The following is a 13035-nucleotide window of genomic DNA, read 5'->3' as shown; positions in this document are numbered from 1 at the left end:
TGTACTTGGAGGTGATAGACTGTTTATCAAGCGGGATTGAACGACGTTTCATGCAAAATATGCCTCTGCTCGACGCTTTATCTGCCTTTCACCCTTCAAGCACTGATTTTCTGAAATTTTCGAAAGTTTAAAGGGTAATATGTCATTATCAAGTGATTCTCGGTGTTGATGACTGTGTCTTAGAATCCCAGCTTTCTCTTGTAAAGTTGCATCTTTCAAAGTGTGATACTTCTAAACTGGATCTTCTCCAAGCTATCAAAATTTTATCCGAACTCCCAATTGCCTATTCTGCAGTGTTAAAACTAATGAAGCTAGGTGCTAGCTTACCTGTGACTACTGCCAGCAATGAACGATTCTTCTCAGCAGTAGGGCGTGTGAAGGATTATCTGCGATCGACAATGGGAAATGATGAACACAATAATCTCATGATTATGGCCGTCCAAAAAAGGAGGTTAAGAAACTGGATTTGGATAGATTTATCTACGACTTTTCCAACCGACAAAGTCGCCTCTATTTTCTTTTTTAGGTACTTTTTGCTCAATCTTGTTCTGTGTTTTGTATCTTCATTAGAAAATGAAAAAATACCCCCCCCCCCCCTAGATTTTCGTGAATTGATGCCACTGCAAAATAGTCAGGTTAGACATACGTGTGAAGGCTTCTTAAGCTAGTTTTTTTACCCCTTTCCCCTAGATTTTCGTGAATTGATGCCACTGCAAAATAGTCAGGTTAGACATACGTGTGAAGGCTTCTTAAGCTAGTTTTTTTTTACCCCCTTTTGGTACTGAGAACTAAAGTTTGTGACTTTACACAACATTCGCCGGCTTTTGAGTGAACTAGCTTGTAAAATATCCGGGTTTACCTGTATCAGCTGGTGCACTAGTTGATAGTAGCATTGGTTTTGAATGTAGCAGTTTCACGTGGCTTTCACACGCCAGCAGCGTTCCTAATGCTTTGAAATAAACTTTACCAATTTTTTGACTAAATTTGTATCATCTGTACCAGAAACATCACAATTGTACCGCGTTGGCAGCGTTGCACACCAGAAAGTTGGCTACTGAGTAAGTGGAGACTTTTTTTCTGTACTCGAATTCTAGCGTACTCTCCGACTTGCATACTTTTTACAAGCCGGCTTGCTAGCTTGTAAACTCGCTCCATGTACCTGAGGCTTCAATGCATATCTCTTTGATTATTGCCTTCTTTCTCATACTTTCAAACAGTTCGTGGTAACGAACTGTAAGTAAAGAGCGACACGCCTCAGTAGTAACCGAAACCCTAAAAAACGAAAATTTGATACAGTAGATATATAAGAAGAATTGGCTTATCGTGCTGATTCTAAATATGTAAGTTTAACTAAGTTTAGTGTTACCCATCAACGGCTACGAGCATCAGAAAATTTGTATTATTTTCGAAAAAGGGGGAAAACATCCCTTAAAGGTCGACGAATATTAACGGAAATCACACCATTAGATTCAGCGTATCAAAGAACATTACTTTAGAAGTTTCAACCTGCTAACTGCAAAAATGAGAAAAGTTAAGTTTTTTGCCAGAAGAAAGATCAGGGATGCCTGTCGATATGTTTCTTTTTGTTTTTTTGTTGTTGTTTTTTTTTAACAGGGGTGATCATATCGAACCAGTTGTCCTAGAATATTGGGAGAGGGCTTATTCCAATAGAAATTAAAAGTTTTAGTGCTCTTTTTTACTGACCAATTAGTGGCAATTAGGCCCCCCCGCCCCTTTTTCTCCGATCAAAACTTTCGATTCGTCCGATCAAAATTTTGAGGTAGCCATTTTGTTCATCATAATTGAAAGGCCCAATAACTATATCTCTTAATATAACATTACCCCCCCCCCACATCCCCAGGGGAAAGGTCCTTAAGTTATAATATTTGCCCATTGTTTACGCATAGTACTTATTATTAGTTAGTAAGCATACATTTTTGGGTGGGGGGGGGTGAATTTTCTGCTGGGAGGTTTTCACGGAGGAATTTCCATAGGGAGGGAAATTTTCACAGGGAGGGGGGTGAACTTTTCAGGGGAAATTTTACAGCGAAAGGGAGCTTGCCGTAATTCCTGTACAAAACTGTTTTAAGTCTTACTTTCTCTTTTCCGTTTCAATTTTATGCGTGGAGATGTTAAGGGTAATTGTCCGGAGTAAATTGTCACCTGGATTGAATTGTGTAGATCCAAGGCCGTACCCATAATTTTTTTCGTAGGGAGTTTTACTCAAAAAAAAAATTAACTAAAAAAACCCATAATTTTTTCGTAGGGGGTTTTACTAAAAAATAAAATCGGGGGGGGGGGTTTACACACAAAAAAACGAAAAAAACGCATATAAAATTTGTTTATATCTTTTTTTTATGTTTTTACGAGTCAGACAAACATTTCGGGACGGGGGTCAACCCCCTTCCCTCTGGGTACGGCTTTGTCTAGAGGGTAATCCACTGCGGAGGGGTACTTTTCTATGGAGGTGCAGACTTATTTGCTGGCATTATTGTAAATACGATCAGAAATTAATTAAAAAAACAAGTTCTTTCAACTGAAAGTAAGGAGCGTCATAAAAATTTAAAACGAAGAGAAATTATTATGTATATGAAGGGGGTTGCCGCCTCTTCAACACCTCGTTCTTTATGCTAAAGTTTGACTCCTGAAACACAAGGGTTGTTTCATTAGAACAATTAAATGAAAAAAAACAAGTTTTTTCAACTGGAAGTAAGGAGCAACATTAAAACTTAAAAACGAACAGAAATTATTACGTATATGAGGGGATTCGCCCCCTAGTCAATACCTCGCTCTTTACGCTATTGTTTTTTTTGTACTTTCAAAAGAGCTATCTATTCTAATTAAACTGCCTTTGTGATTCAGGGGTTTGTGATTTGAACAAAAATCGATCGTATCTGTCATATCGTACGAAAATCATAAAATAGTAAAATTAATTTGCAAATTTCGTTTTAATTATTCATGTACAGTGAGCCAAAATCAAAGCTTTTTTGTCAAAAAAAGTTTTTTTGACTGATGAAAGATGATGTCTCGTTTGTTTGTTTTTTTTTTAGAGATTTTTCTCTTTGTTGGTTTTTTGACTGAAAGTAAGGAGCGATATTAAAACTTAAAACGAACAGAAATTATTCCGTATATGAAAGGGGCTGTCCCTCCTCAACGCCTCGCTCTTTACACTAAAGTTTGACTCTTTCTCACAACTCTTTTTTTTAGAAAAATAAAAAAAACTTCAGCGTAAAGAGCGAGGCGTTGAGGAAGGGACAGCCCCTTTCATATATGGAATAATTTTTGTTCGTTTTAAGTTTTAATGTCGCTCCTTACTTCAAGTTAAAAAAAAAAATTTGTTTAATTTCTTAACGTTTTTGAATTAATCCAGCTTTGATTTTGGCTCACCGTACATGAATAATTAAAATAAAATTTGCACATTAATTTTACTTTTTTTTATGATTTTTCGTACGATACGACAGATACGATAGATACGATACGATCAAATGTTGTTCGAATCACAAAGCCCGTAATCACAAAGGCCGTTTAATTAGAATATTTAGCTCTTGAAAGTACTAAAAAAAAACTTTAGCGTAAAGAGCGAGGTATTGACTAGGGGGCGAACCCTCCTCATATACGTAACAATTGCTGTTCGTCTTGAGTTTTAATGTTGCTCCTTACTTTCAGTTGAAAAAAACTCGTTTTTTATTCAATTTCTGATCGTTTTTTAAATAACGCTGGGAAATCCGGCGCCCCTTCATAGAAAATTCCCTTCCCCATGGAAATATCCTCCGTGGAAAGATCCTCCCTCGTAAGCCCCTCCTCCACCCCCCCCCCACGAGAAAAAATCACTCATGAAAACGTCTGTATACTTCTCAATAACCAATACTATATGTAAACAATGGGCAAAGTTCATAACTTGCAGTCCTTCCCCCGGGAACTGTGGGGGATTAAGTCATCCTCAAAGACGTATTGATTAAGTTTTCGAATATGCTAAACAAAATGGCTATCTCAAAATTTTGATCAGGTGATTTCGGGAAAAAAATGAGCGTTGGAGGGGGCCTAGTTGCCCTCCATTTTTTTGGTCACTTAAAAAGGACGCTAGAACTTTTAATTTCCGTTCGAATGAGCCCTCTCACGATATTCTAGGACCACTGAATCGATACGATCGCCCCTGAAAAAAAAAACAAAAACAAAAAAAACACGCATCGATCATCTTTCTTCTGGCAAAAAATACAAAATTCCACAGTTTTGCAGATAGGAGCTTGAAACCTCTGCAGTAGGGTTTTCTGATACACTTAATCTGACGGCGTGCTTTTCGTTAAGATTCTACCTCTTTAGTGGGTGTTTCCCCCTATTTTCGAAAATAAGGCAAATTTTCTCAGGCTCGTCACATTTGATGGGTAAGACTAAACTTGATGAAACCTATATATTTGAAATCAGCATAAAAGTATAATTTTTTTAATATATCTACTGGTATCAAAATTCCGTTTTTCAGAATTTCGGTTGCTATTGAGCCGGGTCGCTCATCACTTACAGTTCGTTACTATGAACTGTTTGATAAGAAGCTCTTTTGAAACTAATAAAAAACTTTAGCGTAAAGCGAGAGGTGTTGAGGAGGGGGCACCCCCCTTCATATACATAATAATTTCTGTTCGTTTAAAGTCTTAATGTCACTTCTTACTTTGAGTTTGAAAAGCTTGTTTTTTTATTTCATCTCGCATAATAACGATAGCTCAACCATAAAGGCAGAAATACACTGAACGGACCACTTTAAAAAACGCACTGACTCGAAGAATTAAATTTGAAACCATAAAAAAAACAAAATGTGCAAAATTCACCTCATATGGCAATGCTGGTTTTAACAGCATGATTTTTAATTAAGTGAGAAATATTCCTCGTCCTAGAGCCCAGCAATCCGAGTCTTATGAAAAGAATAATAGTAGCTGGCGAATTAATTTGTATTTAGACTTGCCCAAGGCAATGGGTGGTTTTAATTTTGCGATTATAATTAATAACAGTTAGTTTTTTTTTTCGTGGCAGAGATATTTTCATGTCACCAATTAATAAGAAAACTAGGCCCGCCCATTTGTTATTTTCGTTCCAAAGGGACAAAATTATTAATTATTTCTTATTAAAATCGGGTCTTCAGTAAGAAATAATAAGTTCGAACAGAATGGATAGTTTACAGAACTTTGATTTATAAGCAAGCTACTAGCAGGCCCATACGACGGATTTTCTCAGGGGGGGGGGTTGGCAATAATAGAAAAAAAATTGTTTGACAATTTGAATAAAAAATACCTAGAAATTGGAATAACTTGGATTCGAGAGGGGGGGGGGGCTACCTACGTACGTTCCTGGCCACTAATACATCAAAACATAATATATTTGAACTGCGGGATTTCCTTATAAATTTCAACTAGTAATTCTTACTCACGAGAGACAACGAAGTTTTTTTTTTGCCTTAACAGACTCGTCTGTAGATTAAAGTCAACTGCTTGGTGTGCGTTTAACTGAGGCCCCGTTTAACTAAACCTCGTTCACCCAGAGCGTAGCTCTAGCATTTTTATTTGGGGCGGGGGGGGGGGGTAATAGGGGTCCGCATCCGGAGAGTCAATGGGTATGGGCTATATAATAATATTTTTATCCAAATTATGGGGGGGTGGCAACTGCCCCCTATCCCCCCAAAACGACGCCACTGTGTTCAGTCAACCCATTTAAATAAACTCTCGTTCAACTGAACCCCCGTTTCATTCAACCCCCCTTCAAGTCAACGTAATTCAACTCAACCCCCATTGAACTTAACCCCATCCAACTCAATCATCATTCAACTTGACCTCCGTGCAACTCGACCCTCATTTACCTCAACTGCCGTTTAACTTAACTCTGTTTAACTGAACCTTCATTTAACTCACCCCCGTCCAAATCAACCCTCATTTAACTCAACCCTTATTCAATTCAACCCTCAAGCAGCTCAACCCCCTTTTAACCCAACCCTATTTGACTAAACTCCCATTCAACCCCATCGTTGCAACCATGAAATTCAAGTGTGTTCAGGCTCTGGGCATGCAAAGTTTTGTTAATTTCAAATATTGTGTTTTGAGGGGGGGTAGTTTTGCATTAAATCAGCATAAAAGAACACTTACATAAGAACTGGCCAATGGATATAGACCATTTCATTCGAGTCAACTTTTATCACTTCCAACAAAAAGTGCTGAAATAAACTTTCTAGGTATATTGTTGATTTAAGGAGGGTCCATTTGAATAGGGGCTGAGTCAACCAGAGGTGAATTAATGGCCTGCGACTAAATTAATCTCAGCTATTCCCAAAAAGCCTATTTATGGTAATTATTTATCAGTAATTTTATTTAATATAACAGCTTAATATTTCGTATTTCATAATCATATATAATTTATAATTAATCACTAACGACTTAACGAAAACTTAACTCTTATTGTCATTAATTGGAATCAATTTACATGGAAAGCGCTTAACAAATACCTAATTCCCTGCATATGACCCCATAAACTCCTACTTGCAGCTGTCAATAGTGCAGTTGCTGATTTTATTCCAGTGAATTAAAAAGCTCGTCTAGAGTTTTTGCAGGAGTAAAAGGCGTTTTACAGAAAAATATCTTATTTGGGAGGGGGATCCCTACCCTAAAGCAAGGGATATCCAGGATTTTGTTTGGGGGGTTTGAGTGGGGGAGGGGTTACCAATAACTTATAAAACGCATCAAACATTTATTTATATACATTTTGTTACGTTTTCACGAGTCGGAAAACAATCTGGGGGAGGGACGTTCAAACCCTGAACCCCCCTGAATATGGCCTTGCCCTCAGGCATGTATTGGGAGATATTTGAGCCTGTTCCCATCACAATCTTAAGAGTGGGCCTATACCCCGTTTCTTGTATAAATTGCCTGTTTTATTAATCCCCCCCCCCGAAACAAGTTTCTGTGTAGATGTATACCGTCTCTACAAGGTTGAAAGAGTATGATTAGGACCAGGTTTCCATACAGGGATTTTTTTTGTAGGGGTCAGTAATAAAACATATTTTATTTGATAATTTGAATAATAAATCTAAGAAATTCGGACAAATTTAAGATTTTGGAGGAGGTCTGGGAGACGAGGGCACCCCCTGTCAACATCCTTGACTAGGATAAAGAGGAATGTCCAGTACCCTGTCCAAGTTTGCCCCGTATGACTACTTTATTCAGGAAATGCAATCTTAGAAGCTTTAAGATAGTTTATTTTGCTTTCGTCATGAACCGGTATCCTGAAGTTTGTTTATTTTAGATAAATGATTTACTGCTGAAAAAAAAATCAAATGCTCTCTTTCAGGTTTAATTTGGCGGGAAAAGAGCTAAGGTTCAAAAATGACAATTTTGGATACGTGTAATCAGGACTTGGACAGTATTGATGATGAGGATGTACTGCGAAGGAAGGTAATGTCTATTTTTTTTCCTGTGGAGGAGCATAAAAGGGCATTTTTAGGCCTCGATTTGCTTTCAGGATTTGATTTAAATCCCAAATTAGTATACATCAGAGTGTCTTCAAATTTCTACCTGCCTTGAGGGTTGCCAATTGGGAGGGGGAGTTGCTCTCCTAGATGCTGAAAAATGTATTTGTTCTGGATTCTCATTAAAAAAAAACCTCCACCCTGTTTTGAAAAGAAAACTTTTGTTTATTCTCTAAAAAAAAAAAATCGTAGAAACTCTTATCCCCTTATATTTTCTTGAATTAGCGACACTGACCTCCACCCTCTTCCTATTTCTAGGGCTTGGAAGATTATTTGAACTATTACTACTACTACTAACAACTAACTGTACCACCAAGCCGCCCGAGGCCAGCACACACGCTCCTTCTCCATCGTAGTCTATTTAAAGCCTGACTCTTTGTACCCTTCCACCCATTCGGAAATGGCCTGTCTTTCGTTTGGCCCTAGATTGTTGGCCGACAAGGATTACATTTGACAATATGTGATCCTTTATGTGAAGACGATCCCTAGCTAAAATAAATATATATAAAAAAAAATCTAGCTTGCTATGTTTGGCTTAGAGTCTGCTTGTCTGGGACTCAGGATTGGTCCTCACTCTAAAATTGTAAACTCACGACTCTCCTCACAAAATTTTGTTTCATGGAAAAAATAAAATTTATAGGCTATATTGGAAAATTACTAATCAAATGAAGCCACATTATATAGTGTCAGCAAAGTCGTATCGAGGGGGAGGGGGGTCAAGCCCTAAGTCCCCCCATTTTTTGTCTGACTCGTAAAAATATAACAAAAATGCATATAAACAACTTTTTGATGCTTCTTTTGTAACCTCCTCACCCCGAAAGAATAACCGTCCCCGAATAAAAATCCTGGATACGCCCTTGAGTGTCAGGAAATTTCAGGAAATTTAACAATCAGCTGTCTTAATATTCGTCCCAACGGCGAGAAGCATCTTTCTTTTTAGAGTCTATGCAGGGGGTCTAATCCAAAAATGGAGGGGGTCTAATCCAAAAATGGAGGGGGATTTTTTCAATTTTTTTTTAGTGAGGGTATTTTTCAAAATATTGATGGGAAGGCAAACAAAAACCTAGCCCCTCACAGTCCGAGGGCACATTTCCACCTAAATTATACATCTTTTCACTGGGGGAAAAAAAAATCACGTGTGCACGTGTGAAGGAATATCCCAGAAAGCTTGACGAGCTTTTTATTTTTTAAAAGTATAAATACCACAAAAATGTATTTTGCAAAACCTAGGGGGAATCTCTCAATTGTCACCGCTGCCGTCCTAAGCTCCTGCTGAAGATGCTTTGAATATTGAACTTTGTATTTTCTAAAAGTATAAATACCACAAAAAGGTATTTTTCAAAAATAGGGGGCAGTTGCTCCTTATCTCTCAATTGTCACCGCTGCTGTCCTAAGCTCCTGCAGAAACTAGCTTCGAATATTGAACTTTCTAAAAGTATAAATACCTTCAAAAAAGTATTTTTCAAAAACTAGGGGGAAATTACTCTCTATCTCTCAATTTTCATTGCTCTCGTCCTCAGCTCCTGCTGAAGATAGATTCGAATATTGAACCTTTTAAAAGTATAAATACCACAAAAAGGTATTTTCATAGTGGGCAATTACTTTCTATCTCTCAATTGTCACCGCTCTCGTCCTAAGCTCCTGCTGAAGATAGCTTCGAATACTGAACTGGTTGGTAGAACTCGAAGAGGGAATCATAGTGCCCCAAGCTCTCGTTGCCTTAGCACATGCTTGGAATACTGGCTTCAGAAAGGCAAAAAATAATCAGGATTTACAATATCACGGATCCACTGAAAGCGCCAGAAAAACATATTGTTAAATTCAATAATAACCGTCAAACTTATCAGTGGTGGTCCATACTAACCCAGTAGTTTTCAACAGTAATGTGAATTTTCTTTTCTCCTTCTTAGGTTAAGTGTAAGTGTTTTGTTACGTGTTTCTTTCTTTTTCATTATTGTTTCTGTTGAAGCATCTTTTCGTTTCTCATTTTCTTATTTTCTTTTATTTTTGCTCCTTCTGTGTTTCTTGTCTAAACTTGTCTAATTCATTCATTCATTCATTTTCCTGGATCTCAGCTAGATTAAGAATTAATATAATCGGAGGAAGGGGGTTTGTTTTTAATAAGAGCTTCCAAGCCTTGTATGTAGGGAGCAGGGTTGCCACCCTGACCTGGAAAAATTTACGAAATCGGAGAGAAAAAAATTACTAGATCGTATCTGTTTTTACTAAATGCACCAAAAAATTTTTTTGCGCACCATTAAGCATCGATTTTTACTATAGGAGGATAATCAGTACGATTTTCCCAATATTTTTTGCTTTTTTCTTCTTTTTTTTCTCTTTTCCTCTTTTCTTTCGTTTTGATAGTATGATTGAAAATTCCGGAAACCTACAAGTTCAAAAATCCTTTTTTGGATATATATATATATATATATATATATATATATATATATATATACTCGTATTCTCTCAGCAGGCTCCTTTTTCCTCAATAAAAATTTTCAAACTGAGGAGATTCACCTAATCACTTTGGGTGGTTGGCTTTTGTTTTGATTCCAATAGATTCCCAATCGTCACAAATCCAAGTGTCACTATAGCTTCATTTTTAGTTGGTAAGATTTGATACACAGAAAGCTGATTTGGTCGACCTTTAGACGCCGAAAGTGAAGTGTTTGTTTATGAAAATAGGTGAATGCTTGTCTGTCTCATCTGTCTCTGAGACAGACAAGCAAAATTGTAAATTGTAAAACAGACAAGAAAAAATTGTAAATTGTCATATGTTTACGATAATTTTTTTCCCTGAATTTATGGAAAATAAAAAAAAAGTTTTGTTTACTATAAATCGTGAGTTTTTACTAGTTTTTACTAGATTTCGAGAAATTTACCAGATCCTCTAAATTTACTAGATTTTTTTTTACTAGATCTAGTAAAATCCTACTGACAGTGGCAACCCTGGTAGGGAGCACTGTATAAAGATAATATAATAGTAAGTTCACCGCAGATGATTTCTAGCACTTCATTCTCGGTGTGTACAAAGAGTTCCTCCCACTTCCTCTTGCATTAGCGGGTTAGTATGTATTCGTCAATGAATGAAAAATGGTTCGCAATTGCATTATCGTAATTGCGAATTATCCGGATCACTCGCGCCTCGGTCCGGGTTTTTATGATGGGTGAGATAGGGAACGATCATACCGTCTATTATTTATATTAATTAAAAAAACTTTTTTCCACGAAATAAGTTTTTAAAGAAAAGTAAAGAACTCCATTAAACCAAAAATGAGCAAAAATAAAATCCAATAATCTGGTAAGCGTGAAACTACCACAAATCAGCATCGATAAATAAATGAAACCCAAAACGAACAGAAATTACAATAAATAACCGAGTCAAACTCAAAAACGAGCAGAAATTAACATAAGTTGGGCTCAAAACCCCTATGCCTTCCCAAGGCCAGAGCATAATTTGCACTTTATTGAAAAAAATATAAATGTTTTTGCTTTTATAACTTTAATAAATCAAAAATAATATTAACATTTCGATTACTAAATATCAGTATATGTATATTAAACTGACAATGCACATTCGTTTGTATTTTTTTAAGTAAAGTGCAAATTATGTTCTGGCCTTGGGAAGGCATAGAGGTTTTGAGCCCAACTTATGCTAATTTCTGCTCGTTTTGAGTTTGACTCGGTTATTTATTGTAATTTCTGTTCGTTTTGGGTTTGGGCTGTGAGGGTAGTGGTCATCCTCTGAGACATAAGTTCCAGAACTTTCAACTACGTTAAACAAAATGGCTATCTCAAAATTTTGATTGGATGTGTTTGGGAAAATGGTGGGTGCGAGAGGGGTGTTAGTCTTTCTCAAATCACTTTCAACTATTAAGAAAGGCACTAGCCCTTTCAATTTCCAACCAAATGAGCCCTTTTGAAGTTTCTACGATAAAGGCTTTCAATAAAACCCTATATGCCCCCAGGGGATAACTCACAACCCTTGCCCTGAGGGATGGGGGGGGGGGTTGTAATCCTGAAAGACCTAATTTCCAGAACTTTCTACTACTTTGAACAAAATGGCTGTCAAAATGGCTGGTAATCAAAATGAAAATTTTGATTGGATGTGTTTGGGGGAATGGTGGGCGTGAGAGGGCGGTTAGTTACCCTCCAATCACTTTCAACTGTTAAAAACGACACTATCCCTTTCAATTTCCAATTGAATGAGTCCCTTTTGAAAATTTTACGACAACTCTATCATTAAAAACCTTATATGCCCCCAGGGCGTAACTTACAACCATTGCCCTGGGGACTATGGGGGGGGGGTTGTCATCCTTAAATACATAATTTCCTGAACTTTAAACTACGTTGAACAAACTGGTTGTCTGTAAACTTTGATTGAATGTGTTTGGGTAAACGGGGGGTGTGAAAGGGGGGCTAGTTGCTGTCCATTCAAGTTCGACTATTAAAAAGGGCAATTTCAATTTCCAATCAAATGATCCCCTTTTGAAAGTTTTACAACAACTTTCTATATAAACCTTATATGCCCCCAGGGCTTAACTTACAACCCTTGCACAGAGGACTCTGATGGAGCTATCATCCTAAAAGACCTAATTTCCAGAACTTTCGACTACGTTGAACAAAATGGATGTCTCAAAATTTTGATTGGATGTGTCTGGGGAAATGGTGGGCATGAGAGGGGGGTTAGTGCCCTTCAATCACTTTCGATTATTAAAAGGGCACTAGACCTTTCAATTTTCAACTGAATGAGCCCTTTTTGATGTTTTTACAACATCGCTTTGTATAAAAACATTACATGCTCCCAGGGCATAGCTTACAACCCTTGTCTTGAGGGTTGTGGGGGGGGGATGGGCTGTCATCCTTAAAGACCTAATTTCCAAAACTTTCAGCTACGTTGAATAAAAAGTCTATCTAAAAATGTTGATTGGATATGTTCTTGGAAAAGGTGGGCGTGAGAGGGGGGGGGGTAGTTGCCCTCAAATCACTTTCGACTATTAAAAAGGGCAATAGCCCTTTGAATTTCCAATCGAAGGAGCCCTTTTTCAAGTTTCTACGACAACGCGTTCTATAGAATACCTTATATGCCCCTAGGGCATAACTTATAACCCTTGCCCTGAATACTGTGGGGAGAATGTCCTCCTCAAAGGTATAATTTCCTGAACTTTAAACTGCGTGGAACAAAATGCCTGTCTAAAAATTTTGATTGGATATGTTTGTGGAAATGGTGGACGTGGAAGGGGTGTTAGTTGCCTTCCAATCACTTTCGACTATTAAAAAGGGCACTAGCCATTTCAATTTCCAATCGAATGAGCCCTTTTTGAAGTTTCTACAACGACGCGTTCTATAAAAAGCTTATATGCTCCAAGGGCATAACTTACAACCCTTGCCCTGAGGGTTGTGGGGGAGTATCCTCCTCAACAACATAATTTCTATCTGGAAGTCCACAACACTGAACAAAACGGATATCTAAAAATTTTGATTGGATGTGTTTGGGGAAATGGTGGGCGTGGAAGGGGTGTTAGTTGCCTTCC

At 37.4% G+C, this 13035-nt stretch overlaps 1 protein-coding gene across 6 annotated transcripts in view; it reads left to right on the top strand.

Moving 5' to 3' along the window:
* LOC148954345 (uncharacterized) overlaps positions 1-13035 on the top strand; it is a 361915-nt gene that overhangs the window by 34313 nt on the left and 314567 nt on the right. For all 6 annotated transcript variants that reach the window (XR_016141509.1, XM_089086288.1, XM_089086287.1 and 3 more), the window contains exon 2: positions 7324-7427. Coding sequence is in view for 5 of the 6 variants with exons in the window: in XM_089086288.1 (XP_088942414.1) it covers positions 7359-7427 (69 nt within the window). In the remaining variant the exon portion in view is untranslated. The remainder of the gene's footprint in view (positions 1-7323; positions 7428-13035) is intronic.

The sequence above is a fragment of the Artemia sp. Qi Xiang Cuo genome, chromosome 3 (genome assembly GCF_049724085.1).
Source record: "Artemia sp. Qi Xiang Cuo chromosome 3, ASM4972408v1, whole genome shotgun sequence".
Lineage (NCBI taxonomy): Eukaryota > Metazoa > Arthropoda > Branchiopoda > Anostraca > Artemiidae > Artemia > Artemia sp. Qi Xiang Cuo.
Note: the sequence above shows the minus strand (reverse complement) of the source record. Positions and strands in the feature narration are given on the sequence as shown.